General features: G+C 40.5%; 2 protein-coding genes across 5 annotated transcripts; both read left to right on the plus strand.

Moving 5' to 3' along the window:
* The first annotated feature begins 413 nt into the window (after positions 1-413).
* Positions 414-19,710, plus strand: Bchs (WD repeat and FYVE domain containing 3 bchs). 4 transcript variants are annotated; one of them, XM_078194323.1, is made up of 48 exons: positions 414-511; positions 1,317-1,448; positions 1,549-1,785; positions 1,932-2,177; positions 2,251-2,409; positions 2,501-2,693; positions 2,776-2,962; positions 3,037-3,218; positions 3,296-3,647; positions 3,722-3,843; positions 3,917-4,200; positions 4,267-4,533; positions 4,596-4,886; positions 4,952-5,325; positions 5,423-5,712; positions 5,789-6,004; positions 6,077-6,478; positions 6,565-6,701; positions 6,791-6,974; positions 7,056-7,327; positions 7,396-7,625; positions 7,696-7,863; positions 7,941-8,149; positions 8,224-8,411; positions 8,499-8,647; positions 8,718-8,916; positions 8,983-9,343; positions 9,432-9,636; positions 9,706-10,126; positions 10,203-10,412; positions 10,477-10,665; positions 10,733-11,026; positions 11,092-11,327; positions 11,414-11,669; positions 11,761-11,972; positions 12,045-12,177; positions 12,254-12,407; positions 12,486-12,720; positions 12,803-13,026; positions 13,101-13,354; positions 13,424-13,651; positions 13,735-13,926; positions 14,011-14,182; positions 14,259-14,505; positions 14,575-14,832; positions 15,019-15,216; positions 15,309-15,449; positions 19,271-19,710. In XM_078194323.1, the coding sequence occupies exons 2-47, from the start codon at positions 1,440-1,442 to the stop codon at positions 15,421-15,423; spliced, it is 10,341 nt and encodes a 3,446-aa protein (XP_078050449.1). In that variant the 5' UTR covers positions 414-511; positions 1,317-1,439; the 3' UTR covers positions 15,424-15,449; positions 19,271-19,710. The 4 variants fall into 4 exon arrangements, with proteins under 4 accessions (XP_078050449.1, XP_078050450.1, XP_078050448.1 ...); XM_078194324.1 differs by lacking the exon at positions 19,271-19,710 and adding an exon at positions 16,919-18,817; XM_078194322.1 differs by lacking the exon at positions 19,271-19,710 and having other exon boundaries at positions 15,309-18,817.
* A 1,750-nt stretch (positions 19,711-21,460) lies between these two features.
* LOC144476973 (uncharacterized) lies at positions 21,461-24,273 on the plus strand. The gene has a single exon (XM_078194333.1). It carries the CDS (start codon positions 21,860-21,862, stop codon positions 23,588-23,590), a length of 1,731 nt encoding a protein of 576 aa, XP_078050459.1. The 5' UTR covers positions 21,461-21,859; the 3' UTR covers positions 23,591-24,273.
* The last annotated feature ends 1,013 nt before the right edge of the window (positions 24,274-25,286 follow it).

Genomic DNA, 25,286 nt, shown 5'->3' on the forward strand with positions numbered 1-25,286 from the left:
ACAACACATGTAGTTTAAGCAACAGGTAATATATAATCGTTTCCTCTGTTTTTGAGAGTTATTAGACATATATGAATTATCATACGAATTTAGCCTAATGGTACGTTTTAATAGAATCAATGAGCTAGAGATAAATGCATGCTTACAAGACCTAGTTACCATTCAATATTTTATTTTAACCTGCAATTAATAATTATATTTAAAAAGCTTCATTAAACTATGATTGTATATCAGTTAAAATGCAAACTTAATCGTCGATTGCAAGCGTCAAATTTCATTAAATATTGGTCGGCTCCGGTGAATGTTGATAAAAGTTTAATTCAAAAGGCGAATAGATCTGCGATTATTGGCGGTCACGTGACGATTATCGACGTATCGTGTCAGCCGTGGACCAAAGAAATCGGTCGAATACACGAAGATGGCTGCTGCCACTGAATTATTAAATACTCTCGCCGAAACAGCGATTTTTCGAAAGAAAATGTAGAATTATCCGGGTTGAGACGCGTTTCAGGTAATAATCAATCTGTTCTCAGTGAGTCTAGTTAATGTCCGTGAGCCGTTTGCCCGTTGTTGCTCGCGAGAATCCGTGGGCGGTTACGAGGAGACGGTTCCAACGTCAGCCGACTCGACAAACTTGACATTTTGACAGCCGACAGACGTAAATATTGAGCCGAACCATCGTCGAAAGGCAGTGTCACCGATCGGAGACGCGAGAATTCTCGTGACGTCTCGTGACATGAACACGAACGGATTGATTCGGTCGTGTTCAATGAACCAAAAAATTTGGTATTCTCGACAACTCGTCTCTCAGCACGACGCGTGCCATTTTCAAATGTTACACGTTTGCTTGATGTATTAACATCTCGAGTATCGAGTGACAGCACGATCGCCGCTCTAACGTATCAGAAGTTTTGTTGCCTTCCGCAGTAATCATCTCCTCGTCGAAATCCACCGATCGTTTCTTAAAAGATATCTGTTACAATAGTGGTTGTACAATACCGAGTATTTCGATCATTTTCTGTCGTACACCTGTGACAACATACATCTTCGTCTTTCTCTACCTATACGTCGTTTCGATGCGTTTCTTCGCGAATTTTCGGTTTCCCATATTGTTTACAACTCGTATTGTTCATACAAAATCAGTGCGATATTATTGAACTAGCAATTCATCGTTCTATGGATTCCCGTTCTACGCACCTTACGCGCGTATGTTTATATAATTTGTAATGTCGCGAATGATTCCGAATCGCTTTAATTTCACGTATTCTATCATGAGTTCAGTGATTAGCAAATATTTCTTAAATACCACATAAAAGGTATTTGAAACTGTTGTTCCTTACCGAACTTCGCAAATCTTGTCAGTGCATTGAAAATGTAGATTTAACTTTGTGAAAAAAGTAAAATGTAACAATTGTAATTTATGCAATATCCATCGTGACATGGATAATGTAAGTTTCGAATGAATCGATACCATATGTTTCAGTTAACCAAGTTCAAGGACTAATTTATGAATATCATAACTAATTTGTGTTATTCGCTTTCTTTTAGCTAATTCTAAGTATGAACATAATGCGTAAATTACGGGGGGCTACCAGTGTTGGAGGCATGAGTTCCGGCAGCGCAAGTGGTTTAGACGACTGTGTGGGGACTACAAATCCCCAGCACACTGCTCTAGGTCTCATGCATCTTAAAAAACTTTTTTCCGAGTATACCCATCCTCCTCATCCTCTCTCAGATGCTAAACGTGATGACAAGTTGTACAATATGTTGCCATTATTTTGCAAAGTAAGCATTGCAAGTTCTTGAAGTATTTATGACTATATTTCCTTATATTTTACAAGTATGCACATTCTATGATAAATGCTTAAAAATCTCCAGCCTATAAGAGAGTTATTAATTGTACAAAGTAATTAAAATCAATTAATCTTCAGGTATTTGGATCTAGTCCTGCAGGAGACATGAGTGAGAAGTTTTGGGATATCTTGGCATTTACACAACAAGTGTCTAGATTAATGGTATCTGAAATCAGAACAAGGGCAAGCAATCAGAGTACAGAGACAGCAAGTTGTGCCATTGTAAAATTTTTAGAAATTGAAAATAGTGAAGAATCAAGTAATGGTTGGATGTTGTTGTCTGCATTAAATTTACTTGCAGCTGGTGATACTTCTCTCATACAGGTACTGGTAATATCTTTATACATTATTTATCGCTTCATCAATCTAAGCTTTACTAATATAATTATCTTATCAGGCAATGACTACTGCTTCTGTGCCCTCAACACTGGTGAAATGCCTGTATTTATTTTTCGATCTACCTGAAATGATAGATGAGGAAGCTGATCTTACAGATGCAAATAGTGAATTTACTCCAAAGCAACGTAGGATACTGTTACAAAAAATATTTGTGCAAGTAAATACTCTACCATAATACCTATTTTCAATACTATTTTAACATCTCTGTTAATGCTTTGTTTGAGATATAAATCCGTTTTAAATTGCAGTTATTGGTGAGATTATGTAGTCATCCTTACCCAGCAGAAGAACTCGCTCGCAAAGATGATCTTACCTTACTATTCTCAGCAATAACTAGTTGGTGCCCTCACTATAATGTGATGTGGCGTAAAAGTGCGGCAGAAGTATTAATGACTTTATCTCGACACGGACTTACCCAAAATGTAGTGAGTTACATTCACAGTAAGTATTAATTAAAGTTCAACTCATTGATATGATCATTTTGACTTTTTATTTACTGATATTGTTTCTTATTTTTTCACAGAAAAAGGTTGTATAGCACATTGTGTTGATAACATGCAACGTGTACCTGAGCTGGCACCATTGGAAGTAGTAGAAATGTTTGTCACGGTATTTTGTTTTTTAAAAGACTCCAGTGAAGTCTCACAGACTCTCCTAGATGATTTTCGCGCTTGTCAAGGATATATCTTCCTATCAGAATTTTTATTAAAGTGAGAAATGTATACCATTTATTATTTTAAAATGTCATTTGGTCTGTAATTGACAAACGTATATTTCTTTACAGACATGCTCCATCCAGATTGGAGCAAGATAGTAGAGCGGAAGCACAGGATGCTATCCGAAACTTGGTTCTGATGTTAGCATCTTTAACCATGTGTGGACATACTGAATTGAAGCCTAGTCAAGCTAGTATGGGATCTTTATTTCAAATGCTTGGCTTCACCTTACCACAACCTAGTAACAGAGGTATCAATTCTATACTATAAAATAGTTACCATATTTTGTAGTATTTTTCATTAAATAAATTTTTTGTTCAATCCTAGGTGGAAGTGTTCGAAATATCCAAGCATTCCAAGTATTACAATCAGTCTTTGTGAAATCTAACTCATCTCTTTTATGTTGCACAATTCTTGATGCAATATCTAGCGTGTATCACAGTGATAATGCCAATTATTTTATACTCGAAGGGCAGAATACACTGTCTCAGTTTGCAGAAAAGATACATTTGAAAAACCGGGAGATACAGGAAAAGTTCTTTCAGCTACTGGAATTTATAGTGTTTCAACTTAATTTCGTGCCTTGTAAAGAACTTATATCTTTATCTATACTACTTAAAACAAACAATTCAACTAGCTGCAGTATCTTGTGCATGGAAACACTTCTTAATATACTCAGGTAATTTTCACGACATCTGTCACTGAAACTGATACACTTAATTCTTACTAGCTGATGTTTCTTTATTTTTGTAGACACAATAATATATTTAAGGATGTGTACCGAGAAGTAGGTATGTTAGAAGTATTTGTTACGTGTCTTCACCGTTATGCAACATTACTTAAAGACAAACAAGCTGCATACGATCAAGGATCAGGTACAACCTACGACTATCTTATAACCATTCCAAAATAACTTATAATCTAAACTGAATAATGCTTTTTTCATAGAATACAAAATATGCCCAGAGGATGAACGATTGGGTGCCTTAGTAATGGAAGCCTTGACGACATTATTAGCGGGCAATGTTCAAAATGCTAATGTCTTCAGGGAATGTGGTGGTGCACGTTGCGCTCACAATCTTGTACCATATATGGACTGTCGGTACCAAGCACTCGGTATTGTTAGGGAATTGATACTTAGCGCAGGGGGAGACGATGACATGGCTACATTATTGGGTGTTATGCATTCAGCACCTTCTAACGCTTTGATTTTGAAGACACACATACTGAAAGTTCGTATCTAGATTTATTTATAGAATTTTATATTTACTTACTTATTAAATATTATACTTTTGTAGTCTTTATTGGCGTGTTTACGGGAATCTCACCGAACCAGAACTGTTTTCCGTAAAGTTGGAGGCTTCGTCTACGTAATGTCCGTTTTAGTGTCCCTGGAAGCTCAGTTGGGCACGCAAAGGGTGGAGGGCACCGAGCCCTGTAACGATATAATAAAAAGAACACCGCAGGAAGAAGCGCAATTGTTAACGCTCTTGCATGTTGTGTTTCACACGATAAGTACAGCTATGAGATTCGAGCCGGCAAACGCGAAATTTTTTCATTACGAGGTAAATATCTTTCAATTAGCAATATTGCTGACAATCCAACTATCATAATCACCGTTTCATAGATATGCCAGTCGAGTTTATGCGACACTTTGCGGCTTCTCGGATGTTTCTCCACGCAAACAAAGCTTATGGAGATTGACCTGATACCGACTACGAATTATCATAATGTGTTATTAACGCTATTCACTGGAAGCGTGTTGGAACCTGTGTTTCCAGAACCTATGCCGAAGACATTAGCATATGCATGTTTGTTGCTACGACTTTTATACGATGTAGCACTGGACTCGTTCGATAAACCCAATTTAGCAGGCTTAGGCATGAGATCGCCAAGTCATAAACAAAATAGCGTTGAGGTAATACATAAGTTAGAAGTATGATACATTTACGAAGCAAAAATCATGTATACTATATTTTTCAGCAACAAAAATCGTTTGACTCTCCTGGGAGCGGGAAGAGGAGTGTTTTAAACTCATTAAACCTGAATCCTCCTGCCCCAGAGCCAATAGTAGTTCATCCTGGTATAGTTGTTGGGATGTTGCACTTGCTTCCATCGATTTCGGAGGCGTCAAATACTCAAATGGCTTTAGCTTTGCAATTATACGTGGCTGAAATCATTAAAAGTTTGGTACGCTCAGAGAGGAATCAACAGATAATGTGCGACGCTGGAATGGCGGGCGAACTGTTATCCGTAGGCAGAATTGCTTTGCAGGATGAGACACATCCTTTACATCAACCATTACAATACATCATAGAAAGATTAGCAGCACAATCTTTAGAACCACGAGATTTGAGGTACATACAAAATTCAATTTATTATTCGGATCAGTAAGATGCATCACGTGTAAAACACCTATAGTTTTTTATTATATAATTTTGTTTTTTCTTTCAGAGAGTTTTTGCGATTGGGTGATCCATTATGCTGCAATTCACTCGACGAGATTGAAGCAAATAAACCTAGGGGAGGTCCCGTACCGTTGACACGTATCAAGACTCTGGTGTCAATGACTACACCAAAGGACTTTCGAGCACATGGTTCATGCACTCTGCCACCTTTCGTAGAACTCGATATGAGCGCAGAGGGATTTGCTTGTCTGTACTTACCTAGCGTTGCACCACAAAGTACAACCCCGCCAACGGTGGTGGCTGCTGATAGCAGCGTACTCGGTGGAATTGGTTCAGGTAAATGTCTACTATTTATAGCACAGTTGTGTACAATTGAAATAACAAACGAGTTAATAATACGTATAAATTTTAGGAGACAGACTATTTCCTCCCCAAACCGGGCTCACTTACAGTACCTGGATATGCGTTGATAAATTCAGCGATCCCAGAACCGATCCCCATTGCGTACGCTTATTGACGTTAGTTCGAACTCCGCAATCAGCAAGAGATCTGATTTGTCTGACTGCAGTCCTTAGTGCTAGAGATAAAGCTATTATCGTGTCGACACAGGAAACACCGATGTCGCAAAGTAAGCTCTATTGATACAATAGATAGTGTCTAAAAAATATAGATAATTAAAATCATATCGTTTCTCGCTTAGATGTAGGCGAATGGGAACCAGAAGGTACCGGCGAGTGTGGGGCGAGAGTTTGGTGTCCTGATTTGCTTCACGAAGGACAATGGCATCACATAGCTATAGTATTGAACCGTGCTGTATTAAAAAACTCGAGCTTTTCGTTATATCTGGATGGTCAACATATTCATAGTCAAAAGCTTCATTACATTACGCAAGTTCCTGGAGGAGGAGTAGCTAATTTGACTGTAGCATCACCGGTTTATGGATACATAGGCACACCACCTTGTTGGCGACGATATTCCAGATTAGCTTGGAAGCAAGGGCCGTGTCACTTGGTAGAAGAAGTATTCAATTCGCAGAGTATAGCAACGCTGTTTAAATTGGGACCGCATTATATGGGTAGTCTACAATCTCCACAATTATCAGGTATTCAATCAATTTGTCAAATTTACGCGACTAATATTAGATGTATATACAGACAATTGAGGCAAAATATGCTATCTTCATTGTAGCACAAGAACCTTTGATGCCTCTCGTTGCGGAAGAGAAAGTTGTGTTTGGATTGAATGCTAAAGCGATGTCGCAGTTAACGTTAGCTAAAATTAGGAAAGTCTACAGTCGGGCTGATAATAAATCTATTGCGAAACAGGTATGTTACTTTCTATGAGTAATAAATAAATAATCAGTAATTTTTCTTTTAGAATATTTTTATTTACTGAGAGAACTGTTTTTTGATAGCTTGGAATGTCGTCACACGAAAATGCTACACCAATTAGGGTCCTTCACAATTCTGCAGGGCACCTTAGTGGCCCAGCAAGGGCTCTAGGTGGCGTGGTTGTTGGCTACCTTGGCGTTCGAGTTTTTAGTCCTCGGCCTGTAGCTACGATGATTGACAATGTCGGAGGATGTTCTGTCTTGTTAGGTGACTGTTTGAAGATGTACCGTTTCAACGATATTAAGTGCTCGTTTACGAGTAATACTAATCAATTATGTACATCGGCAGGTCTAATAGCCATGGCTCAAGACGTCGAATCCCTGTACGCTGCCGTTAAAGCACTAGTCTGCGTTGTAAGGTCGAATCAAGCAGCCCAGCAAGAAATGGATCGCCGAAGAGGCTATCAAACTTTGGCAATGCTGCTACGGAGAAAATGCCCTCTTCTAAATAGTCACATTTTACACTTAACATTCAGTCTTGTCGGCACGGTTGACAGTGGCAGGGAGACGAGCGCGATACCGAATGTTACAGCCTTCCAAGATCTTCTTTGCGATTTACAAGTACGATTCGTTCCATCGTTCATCACAATGTTACTCAGAAAATTTTTAAAATGACTCTTAACGTTTAGGTTTGGCATGAAGCACCAGGAGAACTATTAAGATCGCTCTTAGAACATCTGTATGAATTGATAGCAGAGTCGAGCGAGAAGAGAACAAATTTACGTTTGATGAGAGATTTGCAATTAGTTCATAGATTATTGCATATTTTAAGCGACGTCAAACAAAGTACCACTCGACAGATATTACTCGCGTTACTTAGTATTCTGTTGAGTCAACCTAGACAAGCTGATTTGCTGTGGTAATTTTTATACGTTTAAAATTTTGTTATTTATAGGCACACACATTCATGAAAATATTCATTTCTGTAGGTTTGGTCAATTCATTGTGGCTACATTACCCCAGAATTCAGAGAAGCATTTAATTCTTCGAGAAAGCGAAGGTAATAAAGAAGGAGAGGGCGAGCATATACTTCTGCGAAACCGTTGCTTGCAGCTTCTGCATTCTTTGTTGTTTAATGGGCCCAAAGTGAATGTAAAGTGAGCGTCAAAGTTACAATTCTAAATCACTTGAAACCTAAATTACTTGCACATATAAATTCAAAATCTGTTTGCAGTATGTGTGAAGAACTATCTAAGGTATTAGGCCTGGATTGGATATTACTGTTTCTTCAATCTGGTCTCCACAGTACAACAGTGATATGGGGATTGCGAATATTGGTAGCTGTTTGTTCGGTACAACCAATATTACAGAAATTCAAAGAAGGAACGAGCAATGGTGGTTGGCTGCGACACACGGACCACAACAAAATGGCACTCGCTCTTGGTATACTTATTAAAACTGTTAATTTTTAATGAACGGTGGTATCTTTGTTGTTAATATTCTCAATTCCGTTTCAGGTTGTCATCAGCAAATGTCGGGTGGTGAGACTAAACCATCCAGTCTTCATGTACCAGGATTTCAACATTTAGGATGGCTACTACCACAGCATGTAGATCTTGTTCCAGAATTATATTTCCTCTTTATTGCCCTTATGATGGGACAGCCTGTGAAATTATTGCCTACCGATTCAAAAGTCATTTTAAAAGTTCGGTATTTTCGTAAAACACATATTTATTTAACTAATGCTTGAATGAACCACAAATGTAACAAGCTGTTATATTTTTTGTGACAGCTTGACTTGGATAACGTGTGGAATTTCTTGTTCGGTGTACCAGCGAATCACACACTATCTTCTTTTGCAAGTAGAATTAATCTGTGTCCTGAAGCTGTGGTCACTTTGCTGGCCATGGTGCGAACAATGCTTAATAACTACTCGATCAAGTGAGTACTTTATTCATTAAATTTACAGGCTTCTTAGTTTACTCGTGATACAATAATACTTGCTTTCCAGTCCTGAATCTCTGCCTGACTGGTTAAGTGATTATCCAGTGACAATAATACAGTTCCTGTTCTTCCTGTATCACAACTTCACAGACTTCATGCAAGTGTTCATGTCGGCGGAAGTGCTGGGCGCGTTGGCTGGCGCATTATTCCCAAAACCTACGAGTTCTAGCCAGGACAGTAGCGGAGCTAGCACTCCAGCAGACGAGGTAAAGTTTATAGATTGGTAGCAATCTTAGAGGCAAACATACTATAACGCAATCGTGTTATTACAGCAAGAACCAGTATTAGTGAGGTCTCCGTCAAAGGACGTTGGTCTGACAAATCACCCAGCGAAGAAATTCGTCATGGACTTCTTAAGAGTTATCGTGGTAGACTCTCTTTCTCTGCCAGTTACTGCAAAGTCCCCGCCAGCCATTGATTTGGTTTTGGAAGCGTGGCCAGAGCATGCGTCCACTGGTCAACAGACACGCTATCAAACGGAAGTTCTGTCTATCCTGATGGAACACCTGCTGGCTGCAGACGTTCTGATTGGAGAGCAAGCAGCGTTACCAGTAGTTCCAGGGGGTTCAGTCAATAATATCACTAACAACGTGTGCTATGTCGCCGCCAGAATAGTAGACAAACTATGGCAAGGTGAATTTCAGAAATTTTGTTAATTATTTTGAAAATGTTATCTGCAAGCTTCTGAGTAAATTATTGCTTATTTGTATCTTTGATATAGGTGCTCTGACGAAAGATCCTCACGAGGTATTCGATTTTATTGTGAAATTAATTGGACAAGCTAAGAGGCGGCCTGGCGTCGTTAACATGGAAGGTTTGCATCATTGTTTGAACAGAACGATTCTGTTCCTGTTATCCCGATCGACGGACTCAATTGCTGATCAAATGGCTGTATTGGAAGCTTTGCACAAACTCACAACGCATAGGTAGAACAGACGTTTAAAAGCATGTTTCATTTTACGTTATAAAAATTCACCGTAACTATGTTTGTATAGATTGTTGGTTTTCGGCGCTGGTAATCACGAATTGGAGTTCATTGGTTGCTTGACCTATTGCCTCTTACAACTTACGGCTGACGTAAAGATCATGCTAGACACAAACTTCAAGACCACGTGGCACTTGAATCCGCAAGTCGAAGCCAGTGACGACCGACTAACATCGCATCAAGGACACAATTTGATGGCTGTCGCTGCGATGAGAGTTTGGGAAGAGTTATACGTATGTAAGAAACCCGCCATAGAAGAAGTTTTCAAAATAACACTTCCAGCGCCTGTAGGACACGAGCGTGTACCGGAATTGTCTCTGATAAGGGATCAGCTGAACGAATCTGCGACCAGGCTCTGGATGAATTACGTTGTTATGGAAAGAAAAGCTTCGTACAGGGTGCCTTGGGAACTGCACAATCAGATACAGTCGGTGAGCGTTCGATACATGGTTGTAACATTATTATTGAGGAAAAGGAAACATAGCAAATAACTGTGTATCCTTTTAGAAAATTCAAAAAGTCACCGGAGGCTTAACGAGACTGGCAAGCAGAACGAAAGTGAGAAAAGAGGAATCTGTGCGTGTTAGATTGCGTTTGCATCAAAATACAGTCGCGCAATGGACAGAGCAACACGTTGCATTAGTACGCGAATTGGCTGCTGCGAAGAGACTGCAATATATACAAACCAATCAGCATACTCAAAGATACGTGTACCAAGTAAGTAGTTCGATGAAAAAGTATTCCGCCAGATAAATTGACTTTTCTAATTAATTAATTACAGGAATGGCTACAAACGGAGACTGAATTAACTAGGGAACGCGGTCTATGGGGTCCACCTACGGCCACCAGGCTGGATAAATGGATGTTGGACATGACTGAGGGCCCTTGTAGGATGCGGAAGAAGATGATGAAGAACGAGCTGTTTTACATACACTATCCTTACCGACCAGAATTAGAACACCCCGATAACGTGAGTTATATTTGTCATGAAATGGTTGAAATTAATGAACTCTGTCCCATGCGTATCCTACTTGTAGAAACAATTGAAGTACAAAGTTGCGACGAGCACGGACAGCAAAGAGTATTACTTGAAACAACTTGGCAATTCTTCGGGTATGTTTGAACGTGAACGAGATCCTGTTATCGACGACACCCCATTGAACGTCAATGAGGCTTCTACGGAAAGCGAACCTCCCATGGTGCCCTGCACACTAGAACGTCACGCCAGTGAACCCGACGAAGTGACAGAAGACAATGAACAAGAGGAGGAAAATAATCAGACTGTTCCAGACAATCAAACTTTGATACGACTATTAGAGGAGCATGAGAAGGTGCGATTTTTAGACGCTGCTAAGATTACTAAATATACCAGAGATTAATTACCATGTATTTTCAGATAAGTCACATGTTCAGGTGCGCTAGGATTCAAGGCTTAGACACAACGGAAGGTCTATTACTGTTTGGAAAAGAACACTTCTATGTGATTGACGGATTTACGTTACTGAAATCCAGAGAAATTAGGGACATCGAGAGTTTACCAGAAGCTTATGAACCTATCCTGCCCTCACCTGGGTCTCCTAGAAGATCTAGAGCGATGAGACAGTGTTCGAAGTTCAATTATGAAGATATTAGGTTACAAATCCTTTCTTGTAGAAATTGTTTCATAGATATAATTTTAATAGAACGAGGACTTAGCTTTACTTATTGTATTGCTACAGGGAGGTACATAAAAGAAGATACTTGTTGCAACCGATGGCATTGGAAGTATTTAGCGGGGACGGTAGAAACTATTTGTTAGCTTTCCCACTTAAAGTAAGGAATAAGGTCTATCAGAGATTTATGACATTCGCAACGGCCATAGCTGATAGTGCACAGCAATCAGTGGCTGGTCAAAGGAGAACTGCTAATGTTGAACAGGCTACAGGCCTGCTTTCGAATCTAATCGGCGAAACCTCGGTTACCCAACGATGGGTGGTCAGTATTATAAATTTATAATGTTGTATTTTTCAAGAAAGTATTTTAAATGTGTATGAGTGGTATTTACGAAAAGTATTTACTTTTTCAGAGAGGTGAAATATCGAATTTCCAATACTTGATGCATTTGAACACTTTAGCTGGTCGCAGCTATAACGATTTGATGCAGTATCCAATATTTCCATGGATACTGGCCGACTATGACAGCGAAGAATTGGATTTGACTGATCCAGTGACGTTTAGGGACTTCGGTAAGCCCATGGGCGCACAGAGCCCAGAACGATTACTTCAATTCAAGAAAAGGTACATTAAATTTATGATTTTAATGCATTCTAACTAAATAGACAAATTAAATATCAATTCACATTTTATCAGATACAAAGAATGGGATGATCCGCACGGAGAAACTCCCCCTTATCATTATGGAACACATTATTCTTCTGCCATGATAGTATGTTCATATTTGGTGAGGATGGAACCTTTTACGCAACATTTTCTCAGGTTACAGGTTCGTAAAAGCAATCACTTGAACATGCATTTTTTATTATAAACGACACATTGAAGTATAAATATTATTTTTGTAGGGTGGACATTTTGATTTGGCGGACAGAATGTTTAATAGCATAAAGGAGGCTTGGTTATCCGCTTCTAAACATAACATGGCGGATGTAAAAGAGCTTATACCAGAATTCTTCTATCTCCCAGAATTTCTTGTTAATTCGAACCATTTTGACTTGGGTAAGTTTGGCGTTATATCATGTTCTTCATGAAACCAATAAAACTGAAATTTACAAAACATTGAAATGATTTTTTCAGGTTCTAAACAAAGTGGTGTACAATTGGGAGACATTGTACTTCCACCATGGGCTAAGCAGGATCCCAGGGAATTCATACGTGTGCATCGACTTGCATTGGAATGCGATTATGTGTCACAACATTTGCACCAATGGATCGATTTAATATTTGGTTGCAAACAAAATGGTCCCGCTGCGGTTGAAGCAGTGAACGTGTTCCATCATTTATTCTATGAAGGCAACGTCGATATTTACAAGTAAAATTTCATCATTGTTAAACGATAATACTTTAACAGTAATTTCATTTTGGTAAACCTACTTTTAATACACTTATTCTAGTATCGATGACCCCTTGAAAAAGAACGCAACAATTGGATTCATCAACAATTTTGGTCAGATACCGAAGCAGTTGTTTAAAAAACCACATCCAGCTAAAAAGATGACTCAGAGAACCAGTGTCATTGATCCTGGACCAATTACTCCAGGTTTAAGTATCACCACATCCGATAAATTGTTCTTCCACAACCTAGACAATTTGAAACCATCGTTGCAGCCTATTAAAGGTTTGCACTTCCATCTTCATATTACAACTTGTTTCTTAGTTACGTCGTACATTCATGTGTGGTTTATTTACTAGAATTAAAGGGTCCTGTCGGCCAAATACTTCATGTGGACAAAGCAGTGTTGGCTGTCGAACAAAACAAGACTCTGATTCCACCGTCGTACAACAAATACGTGGCATGGGGTTTTGCAGATCACTCGCTTAGAATAGGGAACTATGACAGTGACAAAGCGATGTTCGTTTGTGAGGCCATGATGCAGAGCAGCGGGGAGATAGTTGCTTGTGTTTGTCCGTCTTCCAAATTGATAGTAACCGCTGGCACAAGCTCCGTAAGCGCATTGCTGTGATCAGATTTAGCCTTTATAGATCAGACTTTCATAACTTCCATATTTTAACAGGTTGTAACCGTTTGGGAATATACCAAGAGACAATTGTCCATTAAACAGTGTCTCTATGGTCACACCGACGCTGTCACGTGTTTATCATCCAGTCCAGCTTACAATGTGATTGTATCCGGATCTCGAGACGGTACGGCGATTATATGGGATTTATCTCGGTGCCTGTTTGTCCGTCAATTAAGAGGACATGCGGGTCCCGTGGCTGCAGTAGCCATAAACGAGTTAACAGTAAGTTCAATGCAATCAGTGCCATTAGTAGACTAGCGACACCTTTGATATTTATGATTTCTAATGAAATGTTTTGTCTCTAGGGAGACATAGCAACTTGTGCAGCCACATGGCTACACGTGTGGAGTATCAATGGCGAGGAATTAGCGAGTGTGAACACATGTGTTGGCAGAGCTGATAGAATGCAACAAATTTTATGCGTCGCTTTTAGTCAGACACATGAATGGGACTCACAGAATGTTATAATGACAGGTTCGACAGACGGTGTAGCTCGTGTAAGAATTTTACTATTAATTTCAATCGCGAATGACACTGAATAAAATCGTTACAAACGAATAACAGAGACAAATCGTTTGCAGATGTGGTCCATGGATTACGTGCAAGTGCCTGCAGAGGAGGATAAGCCAGAGGAAGTCGCTGCCACTAAAGAAAAGAACACAAAGTCGAACAAAGTTGAGACTCAAAGTGAAAGCACCAAGAAACGAGTACACGAACTGGTTAAGCAAATGAGTATTTCTCAGGAAGGTTCAGGTAAAATAATATAATATAAGGTGAAAATAATATAGGTGTCATACTGTATGTTACGCTTCTTTGTTCAATTTTGCAGGTATGCTGGCGAAAAGTGGATCAGAAAGTAGTCTTTCGGAAGCAGAAACATCTAAAGAAGCTTTAAGATTGCACGAGGAGAAGGAGGAATGCTCGGACAACGAGTCGAGCAATGGTTCCAGTAACAAACCATCACCACAAAATAATAGCACACATACTGTTGTTCTCCGAAGGAAAAGTCGCGGAAATCCCATGTTTAGAAAGAGCGAGGGTGGAGGTCGTGCAGACAGTGAGGGTACACAAACTAGGTAATACAATCTGATCCACTCACGTAACTCTGAACCGAGGATATGATGTTTAAATGATTGATTTCGTAGCGAATTATCTAGCGCTACTGGAGGGGACTCTGAGGGCGCCCTGCGAGCTAGTAAAAGCGATACAAGCTTGACGGACAGCTTCGTGATGGTCACAGAAGCTGACACCAAGCCTAAGAGGATTAATCCACAGAATGTCTTAAGAGATGGTTTTAAGTGGCAGCGGCAATTAGTGTTTAGAAGTAAATTAACAATGCATACTGCATATGATCGGAAGGACAACGCAGAACCAGCGTCTATAACCGCCCTCGCAGTGTCGAGGTAAATTATTACTCTAAAACATAGTCTTTTAAGGCTATCGTTTAATCCCCAAAAGTAAGATGAAGTACAGAAACAGAGAAAAATGTTTATACCTCGTTTAGTCAATGCTGGGGATTTACTAACATGATTTATTAATATGAATTGTTAGTAGAAGAATTGAATAGTTTACGGTGAATGAAATTTCAGAGATCACAGAACAGTGTACGTAGGAGATACAAGAGGAAGGGTGTTTTCGTGGAGTGTGTGCGAGCAACCGGGTCGCACAGTTGCTGATCACTGGCTTAAGGATGAAGGCGCTGACTCTTGCGTTGGTTGCGGAGTTAGATTTAATCTATACGAGAGAAGACACCATTGTCGCAATTGTGGACAAGTGTTTTGTTCAAAGTAAGTGGTTTATGTGAATGATACTACCGATTACAACCTGTTTTTCTTATCCATTCAAAGACCGATTTCATCGAATTCTATCACTGTTTCAGATGCAGCAGGTTCGAATCGAAAATCTCGAGGCTAGGAATCTTGAAGCCTGTTAGAGTATGTCAGGGTTGTTATTCGTCACTGCGCTCCCAGCTGTCCGCCGAGAGCAGCACCTAATTTAGCAGTATATTCTACAGTTTCGTGTAAGTGACCGGATTGAGGGTGGGTACAACTCGAATGTACATAATCACGGGTATCCTCTACATGTCTTTACCTGAACCTTTCCCCCAAGGTAAACCTGAACATGTATTTCGTTCTGTTCTTGCGCGATATATCTTGGGCTCTCTTGCATTTCGATTGAAATAAGAAGAAACTCTGATCACTGCATTTCTTTTTCCGACGTCCAGTCTTTTTAGTTTTCGTCTACGGTGATAATTTCTCTTTGTTGGTGAACTACTTGGTACATCCCCGTCGATCCTATGAAATCACATCCCTCTGCGTACTTTTGACTTATGTCACCATAATCTAGCATAATTCCTATGGAAAATCGGCCTGCTTTGCTTCATCGACAGGTTTGTAGTAGTTGTCTACCCCAAAAATTTACCAGACACTGGGGAACCAAGTTAGCACAATGCGAACGTGTTATCTGTGTCTCTAAATTCCTATAATTTTCTGGTGTTTCTCTGCGTTGCGTGTATCTTGGCGTTCTATGTATCTGAGAGCAATGTGTACAGTCTTCTTGTATATTGCATACTCGATACACCTATTATTAATTTCTTAACGAAAATTGATAAAATCTTCTGTGCACGCGAACGTGTGCTCAGCAAAATTTATTTAAGATACAATCTGTGATTACTTTCTTTCCTACTTTAACAAATTTATGATGAATAAATTTGCGTTGGTAATTGACAATTATACATACATATAGAGAATGTTAATAGTATTAGACAATTGATTTCCCTATCAGAACGATTACGGCGATTCTCGTATCTGACTGTATTAGATGGTTAATTGTTAATATTTATTTTAAATTATAGTAGAATAATATACAAAATGTCAATATTGTTAATGGAAAAATATAAGATTGAATATTTATCAGATTTACTAACCAAAGAAAAAATACATATATGCATATATGTATGATATATATGTATGTGTATGTGTGTACACATAAAAAAAATATACCGTGTATTATTTGTACTGCTGTTTTTTATATTACGTTTCACTTATAATAGCTGTTCCATGAAACGTTTGTTTCTTTCTTTACGGTAACATGTCGTGTACATAATGCAATAATAATACGCGGTGTAATTGATTCTAAGGATTATCGAAGGTGTATAATTTATTATTGCATCGTGAAATGGACAAGTCTTTTATTTTTCCATTTTGTAGTATCGGCGGAATTTCAACGGTTTAGAAATTGGAAAGGAAAAGCATATAATATGGATTATGATTCCTGAAGGGAGGGACATGCAATTGCAGTGCACCGCGTTGTGATCCGCTGCCTATGCAGGTGTAAAACTCGTAACTTTATAATAGACAATACATTTAATTACGTAAAAGTGTTATGACATAACTGTAAGTTGGTTAAAACGAAACCATAGACTCTAAAACCAGCAGTAAAATACAGTAAGTAATGTAATAAATGTGGAATACATTCATTTGTTCACAGAGTTAATATATGCATATACAAGATGTTCAACAACATGTGATAGGCACTTCAAGAGGTGGTTCTACAAATTGAAATAAAATTTCAGCCTCGTTCTCAAATCGTTATCACGGAGATTAATAATTTGAGTACAAAGACTCTTATTTTATTATTGCACGTAGAATCACCGTTTAAAATTACCTGCGGTGAAACACCTTGTATACATACATATATATATACATATATATATCGTGAACGAAAATTAATTATGAAGGCAAAAGTAAAATTGAAACAAAAATATGCGCGTTCTTGGAGCAAGTATTTTATAACATTTTGAAACGATAAAGAATGCAATCCATTTCCTCAGAAGAAAATTGATTTGAAACGATTAGAATTGATCTTTGAAATCTACTGAACTAATCGTGCAAGGAAATTTGTATAAATGTGAAGATTGTGGTATCGAAAGATTACAGAAAAGACAGACAGAGAAAGAGAGAGAGAGAGAAAGCATTGTCTCCCTATACGAATAACAAGTTCTACCGTTTGTATTCTATCGATACACTTCCACTTTTCTAAAGGCACAAATTTTATAAAGATCGAGGAATAGCGCTGACAAAAAGAAATGGATCACAAGACGAACGAAGTTCAGACACGCTACGGAGTGTTGTTTCAACGTGGTACTTTAATGTTAACAAGTACGCCGTTGCTAGTCAAATAAAGAAGGAAGAAGATAATTTGTTCATACACCTGTCTCTGTTGCTTTCAATTGTTACTATAATGTCAATCTTGTCTGAGTTAAAAATAAATTGGGACAGTCTTTATTTAGACAGCTAAATTTCTATGAGATTAATCGATAAATATTTTCAGCTATGTACAATGGAAAATAAAAGTGAGAGGTGTATGAATACTTGTTTCTCTCGTTGTGTATAATCAGCACAATATCTAGTATGCATTCTTTCTGTAAGAATGCGTTTGATACGAAGCTCAGAGAAAATATAAAAATACTGGAAACGTTACAGACGTAGAAGTCCTCGAGTGTAACTTAAATTCTTTGATTAGCCTTTGTACAATGGTAATGCTCCAAATACTGTAGCTTATGGTACTCGTTTTTGGGAACAGACGGTTAATATTTTCTGAGTTGTTTAACGTCAAACATTTTACATTAAATATCTTCAAAATCATTAACTGTTTATTTTCAAAAACGGGGTATCATTAGCTTCGGTATTTAGTGTTCTATTATTGGGCAAAGACTGATTGAAAAGACAGAGTATACTTGGAGAGATCTCTGCATGTGAGTGAGGTTCATGAAAATATTGAGAAAAATCTCGAAATTATGCAACACGCATAAAATTAAAAAGAGTTACCACGTATCTTATGCAAATAATATCTGTGTGTCATTATTACATGCCAGTTCTAATAAAACATTGCCAATTATCTTTACTTTTGTACTCCTACTTATACACAAACAAAACGAAGCATATAATTAATTGTATGAAGAAATTGGAGAGTTTACACTTGATTCTAATCAAGAAACATAGATCTTAATTTTTGCGATAATGTTTCTGGAAAATTGTTGTTTTTTTCCAAGAACGAAACAAAACGATCGATGAAGGCAACGCAAACAATGTAAAATCATCTGAGGGATAGGGCGAACCTAATTTAAAGGAGAGCACACTATTTTATTATAAAGAGTACAGTTGCAGATGATTATACGTAAATTTGAAATCAAGTGATTATTTTACCGTGTAAGGAACTAAGTATAATTTCTAGTCACGTGAATATCCGGTACTTTTTAATTATTTACTTTGATGCATTGGAACAAAAGTTTTCAGTTTATAGTTTCCAACAGTATTATTTGTAATCGTACTGAAATGCGCTGGTGTCTGTGTACCACATGTAATATAAAATAGAACTTTACATACATTCTATTGTGTATTTTATTACGATGCATTTTACAAACTCGAAGAGTAATGTTCTCTATTTAAGAAACTTGTATTAAATTACGTTGACGTTGTGACGTAATGCATGAAACGAAAGAATTTCTCAATTCATTTATCAATATTTTATATTACTAGTATTATCACTTTTTATACGTACTTTGCTTATTTTTTAATGATATTACGAAGCCGTTAAATGTTATTTTACGTAGTACTTTCTTTCAAAGAACAGAGATCAGATGACAAAAGCCTTTCTAAAGAATTAGCATAAAACCGACGTAACTACCGTTGCTCAATGGCCAACACAACACCCTTTCTCGCCTCCTTACAATTGAAGCTTTAAAATTTACAAATATAGAGCCTGAAGAAGATGAAACTGATCCCTAGCCAATTTGCATTCTACCGGAAGTTTCAATCATCATAATACCTCAATTTCCAGGTTCTAGTATCCACAGTTCTGACTTACATTAATGGAAACAGCTTAGGAATGATAGAACATCATGTGATTGGAAATTTCGAACAAGGATCTGGATTTTGCAATTCTAAATGGATCAGGACACTGGTACCAATATATTGGGCTGCTATCATCTTGTCTAACTTGGAGTAAATTAACTGACAATGTCATCAAGAAGTTGTTACACTAGAATGAACTCTTGGGCGAGTATTACAGAGGGCGAGAGAAACAGGCAGATTGAATTGATTAGTTTGAATTACATAGCTGTAACGATTACAAGACTTCCCAAGAGACTGTCAGAAAATATTGTTGCATTAAGGGTACATAAAATTGTATTTTCTTAATGTTCTCTTAAGTACTACAAATGAGAAGGCCACTGCTAATTTTGTGACATTGTGTATTATTAGTATTCGTATTCTGTTAGTGTTCAATCCTGGATTGTATATACATAGAAGTGTACAAAAGAGAAACAGAAGAGGAGAAGAGTATTAATTACCAGTAGAGATGTATAATAGATAGAGATTAGGTGAAATAATCTGGGGGAATATCCGAATAACCAATATTGAATACGGGTATGTACGAGTTTGCACACATGTGGTTTTATGCATACGCGAGTATACGTTCCCCATCCGCACAGAGGAATTACGTACATGTATACATACTAATCATCATCATATATGTACACTGTATGTAAGTAGCTCTATTGTATTGTTAGTTGCTAGTCAAAAACCATTGTATAGTAAATTCTGATTGGTACAATTATATTGAACTGGTCAAAGTTGTACAAGCTTGTTTTTATAACGGATCCTACCCTATTGTATGTTACTGTGCGAAAATAAAATTTATTACTTACTTATTAGCCATACAAAAAAATTGCACAAACATTTGTAGTGCATAATTCAAGGCCGCTGCTTACACTTTTAATAAATCTGGTGCTTTCAAAATTCTTCCCAATCGACTTCAGCTTGACTGAACTCTGTGAAAAAATTATCAGTGCTGTTTAAGGAACGTCACAAAATTGAAGGTGAAAGTAATTTACCTTTGGGAATTATTAAAATGATCAGTGTAGAACAGTGTTGTGTTTCCATTTGCCGGCATCATATGGGCATTTAAATGAAAAACCTCCCACTCCTATTGAAAGTTGACTTACGCGTTGTTACGTAATTATGTCGCGCCGTGTGCATGCGCATCACAGTTGGGGTAGTTGACAGTCCCTTCTATTATTCCGCTTCAGTTTGAGGACAATACAGGGAGTGGGGAGGATATGAGGCCCAAGTGTTTAACCACTCTGACGTCCAATCTGATCCAATGCCCCTGGGGGTAGGACGCAGAGGATGGAATGGTCATCGAGATGAAGAATACCGCGTTGCAAACGTTACAAGATACATAGGTCCATGAGGTATTATACAGGAGGCCGCTACCAGAAATTACCATCTTCATGCCTTCATAGCTGTTCAGGCCGAATCAAGAATATTATCAATCCCGGTCCTGAACGCGATTGACTCTGACTCATAGCGTTGAGCCGAACAGTTAACCGAACAGGTAAACCCACCACTGACTTCGATGAATGTCGATCGTTGTGATCGATGACGATCAATAATTTCGATTATTTCTAATTATTTACTGTTTGCAACGATTTATTTTGCAGGGAAACTATCGAATGCCCAACAAATTATTTCATCATTTCGATCTATTTTTATAAAAAACTAATAAAGCATGTTGTAACGCAAACGAGATATACAGAATACTTGATTCTCATTAAGAAGTATCAATTTCTGAAATATCTGGAATATAGAGTCGGTAAGTAGAGTCCGTAGTAGATAGTGGCGTTGACTACGGCGAGAAGTGAAACTCAAATACAAGATACAGATTCACTGCAAAGTAATTTAGTAGACTAAATTAATGAATGACATCGTGTCAAAGGTCACGGGAACTTTGCAACGACCTCTATGGTCATCACGAATTAAAAGAAATAATAATTGTAGCAAGGAAACAATTGCACGCCTGACTGTAGGCAACCGCCGATACGATAGAGCTCGCAGCTAGCGGTTAAGCTAGTCCAAAGGAGTAACTACCCCGAAAAATCTAATCAGGACATCACGGCTTCCCTACGATCCGGTAACTTTCTTGTTCCAATTACACTTAGACCGAGCATTACGACTTTGTTTCTTTCAGGGACGGCGTGTCTGAGGCGGCACCGATTAGATAAGCGGTCGGTCCATAGTGCGGCCGAGATGCAGAGAGCATAAGAGACCAAGAGGCTCGAGGACCTGCCTCAGTCAAAGCTGTGTGTCCAAACCGGCGAATACATTTGGCGAATCGCAGCCGAATTTCGGCGAGCATTTTAACCGCGAGTGTCCCGTGCACGTGGTCCTCAATACTGAAGAGACTCTGTTTGCAATCTTCGAGCAAAAGCGGCTGAAAAAATTTTCGAGATTTCTGCAAGCTCATGTAAGATATGAATCCGGTTTCGAAGAAGAGATCGTGCGACCAGGGGAACTCGGACCGATTCTAACTTATCGCGGACAGAGAAGCACGGTTTCGACTGCGGACCGGCGAACTTGAAACTGAACGATGCCAGCCTGCACGAGTGAGAACATATCCAGGGTCTGGTCCTCTAGCCCACCGATCTCAAGGAGCAACAGCGTGTCTCCCCCCATACCGAGCTCTCCGTTGTCGACATCGCCGCCCTCGGTGTCTCCGCTATCCACGTTCAAGAGATCAGCATCCTCTTCTTCCGCTTTCTCGAATGTTTTCAACGTACCCAGCTTGCCGCAGACTTCTAAATCCCCGCCGACGATCTTTGCGTCGGAGCATCATCACGACGATGAGAGACAGCAGCACCAGGAACAGGAGACTTCGTCGATCTATGGAGCAGAGCCAACTGCACAGGGTCAGAACCACAACCGAAACGAGCCGTTGTTGAGGAAGCTGCTGAACGCGTACTTTGGCGCGCTTCTGGCAATTTTTCGTGGAGCGATCAGTGTGGTCAGCTACGCGTTTTGGGCACCGACACTGTGGGCCTCGGTTTGGGTGCACATAATTTGGACGATCTTTCAGCTACCATTGACCGCGATCAAATGGTTCATCACGGTTCTGCACACCCCGGCGTCGGAGATGATGCGCAGCAAACGCTGCGTCTTAATCAGCGGTGGTAGTACAGTGCAAACGGTCCACCTTGCCCGGAACTTCTACAAGGCCGGAGCTCGAGTGGTGGTCTGCGAGCTGGAGGGTCGGTTCGGACTTGCTAAATACTCAACCGCGTGCTCCAAGTTCTACGCGATCCCGAAGCCGGGGCCGGGGAGCGCGATCGAGTACGTAAGGGCCCTGAAGGATATCGTGCAAAGGGAAAAGGTCACCTACTACATCCCGGTCAGTGCAAGCAATGCGGCATACTACGACGCCTTGGCTAAGCCACACCTGGAGCAAATGGGCTGCGAATGCTTCGTGCCGTGCGCCAACGAAGTCGCTACCCTCGACGATCCTCTGGAGCTGTTGCGGAGGTGTCGAGCCTCGGGCCTGGTCACGCCTCAGCATTCTGTTCTACGCCGCTTGGAGGACGTCTCGAGACTCTACGAGCAGAATGCTTTCGCCACCGGAAGATACCTGATGCTGGCCGCGGGCCCGGCCGGCATGAGGGACAGGGCCAAGACGGTGCTCCCGCCGACCGTTCGCGAGTTCCGGCATCAGCAGCACGAGATCACCGAGAACAAGCCGTGGGTGGTGATCCGCGATCCCACCGGCAACCACTACATCACCTGTACCACGGTGAAGGAGTCGAGGATCGTGGCGAACGTGACGTGTCTGATCGACGAAGAACGAGGCTTGATCCCCGAGGAGCGACCGGAAGTCACGCAATGGTTGGACAAGTTGATTGGCGGCTCGTTCCACGGACGTATCAACGGACACCTGAGCTTCCGGCTGGCCGTAACCGAAGAAGGAGACCTGGTCCCCATAGGATGCCGGGTGGGCATCAGTCTACCGTACATCTGTCACACCGGGATGCATCCTCGGCTGGTCTGGAAACCTTGCAGACATTTCTCCAGACAGAACTCTGGAACCGTCCTGGACACGGTGGACAAACATCTCTTACCAGACGCTGTAACCAATGCTCTGAAGTCTACCGGAGCAGTAGCTTCCCATCTGTTGGGCACTGTATTGGACAGACGAGAGGCTCTGTTCACTTACTGGGACCCGCTACCATACTGCGCCTATTATCATCTTCAGCTGCCCTTCAGGCGACTGGCTGGCATGATCAGGGCGCAACCGGGCCAGCATAACCCGCCGTTGGGAGTGGTGCAGTAAACGTTCGCTGCCGAATATGCCGAGATGCTCACGATATCCGCGGACGAGCTGGAAGAAGGTCGTATCTCGAAGAAGCGAAGCAGCTCCAAGAGGTCAAGTTCAATCCCGCCGATGAAAAGTTCAAAACTCGCCGCTGGAGAGCACGCGTCCACCGCGTGCTACGTCGCGTCTCAAGCTCCAACTACATACCAGCCACGTTGGTTCCGGTTGCGGAGATTACGCTCGTCTCTATCATTGCATTGAACAGATTCTGGAGAGACTGAGACCACGTGGTGCAACGAGTCGAACACCTCATGGATTGGAATCGTGCAGGAGAGTGGCAACTGCGACAGTTCGAACAATGTAACCGTGTGCCCCGTGCGTGCGCGATTTCATCGCGGACCACGCTCCATCGTCCCTCTATCCGCTTCGCGCGATCGACTTTGAACCTGTCGGAGAAACCTCGAACGCGCCGAGAGCGATTCTGCGCCATGATAATATTTAAATCGTTGGCGTCGCGACAGGCTGTAAATAACGTCATCACACCGGGACTTTTTGATTCTGGCGAGTCGCGCGACCCTGCAGGACACTTGTATTCATAGTATTTTCTATTTTCTAAGACGACAGACAATAAGGTTCCTTGTACGCGCGCTTGCAGACATCATCGAGTTGCCGAATCAATAAAATATCCTCTTTTTTTTCTATATTGCTTGTTTTATTTGTAATCTCTCGCAAGGATGTTTTAGATCCGGGGAACCAGGACTCGACTAGGATCGCGCGAACGAGCCTAATGGGCGCGATTACGAGACGGCAAATATCATAGGTACGTGTATATTGTGGAAGGCTGACCCGGGGGCAGTACGCCTCACGGACTTTGAGTGGCCGGGGTCGCCGGTTCGAAAGACGTTATCGCTCATTCGTTTTCTTTCTTCTCATCTAAAAGACGTTCTCGCCTCTTCCTTCTCAGCGGGACGCTATCGTCGCCGTTCGTTCTCAGCCGATGGTCCAACACGTCCGTCCATCTTTCCTTTCCCTGCTTTCTCCCTGCCAAACGACTCGGTGGAGAGGGCGTCATTCCAGAGTGGGACGGTGGAGGGACAAGAAATATCTCCGCGTTGGCTTTGGCTCGTTCAAGGGCCAGAAGGGCACCTGGAAGATCGTAACGATCGAAATGGTTGCCGTGTAAACCGTTCCAACGAAAAATATGCGAAGAAGCTATAGTTTCTTCGCGATCGAACGTTATGGTAAGAAAACGGCGAAGACCGGATCGTAAATATCGGCGATAGGGCGAGCGTTAGATGAAATACGATAGACGAGTCGCTTTAGATACGGGGAGGCTTCGCAGCACGCAGAGATTCGAAGACGCGGAGTGTGTAACGCAATCTTAGCATGCGATAATATTGAAATGCAGTTCCTTGGCGACCGGCGCGCCGCGCCACCGAAATAAATCGATACGCAGGCCACTTTGTAACCGCTTTTTTTTTTCTTTTCGATTCCATCGTATTTCAACCATCGAAAGCACTAAAACAACCCGAGAGGGCGGGTCATTACATCGCCAAGAATCACAGAGACACCGCTGACAGAAAGTTAGCGTCGCGTTCGTCGACTCCTGGAATTGGGACGCGGGACCAGCCTTCCGACCGGATAGAACGAATTAATAAGTAGCGCATGAATGCAACGAGGAAACGTCCGCCTTTGCCGCTTAACTTGGTAATTG

Source organism: Augochlora pura, chromosome 11, assembly GCF_028453695.1.
Source record: "Augochlora pura isolate Apur16 chromosome 11, APUR_v2.2.1, whole genome shotgun sequence".
Taxonomy (NCBI): Eukaryota; Metazoa; Arthropoda; class Insecta; order Hymenoptera; family Halictidae; genus Augochlora; species Augochlora pura.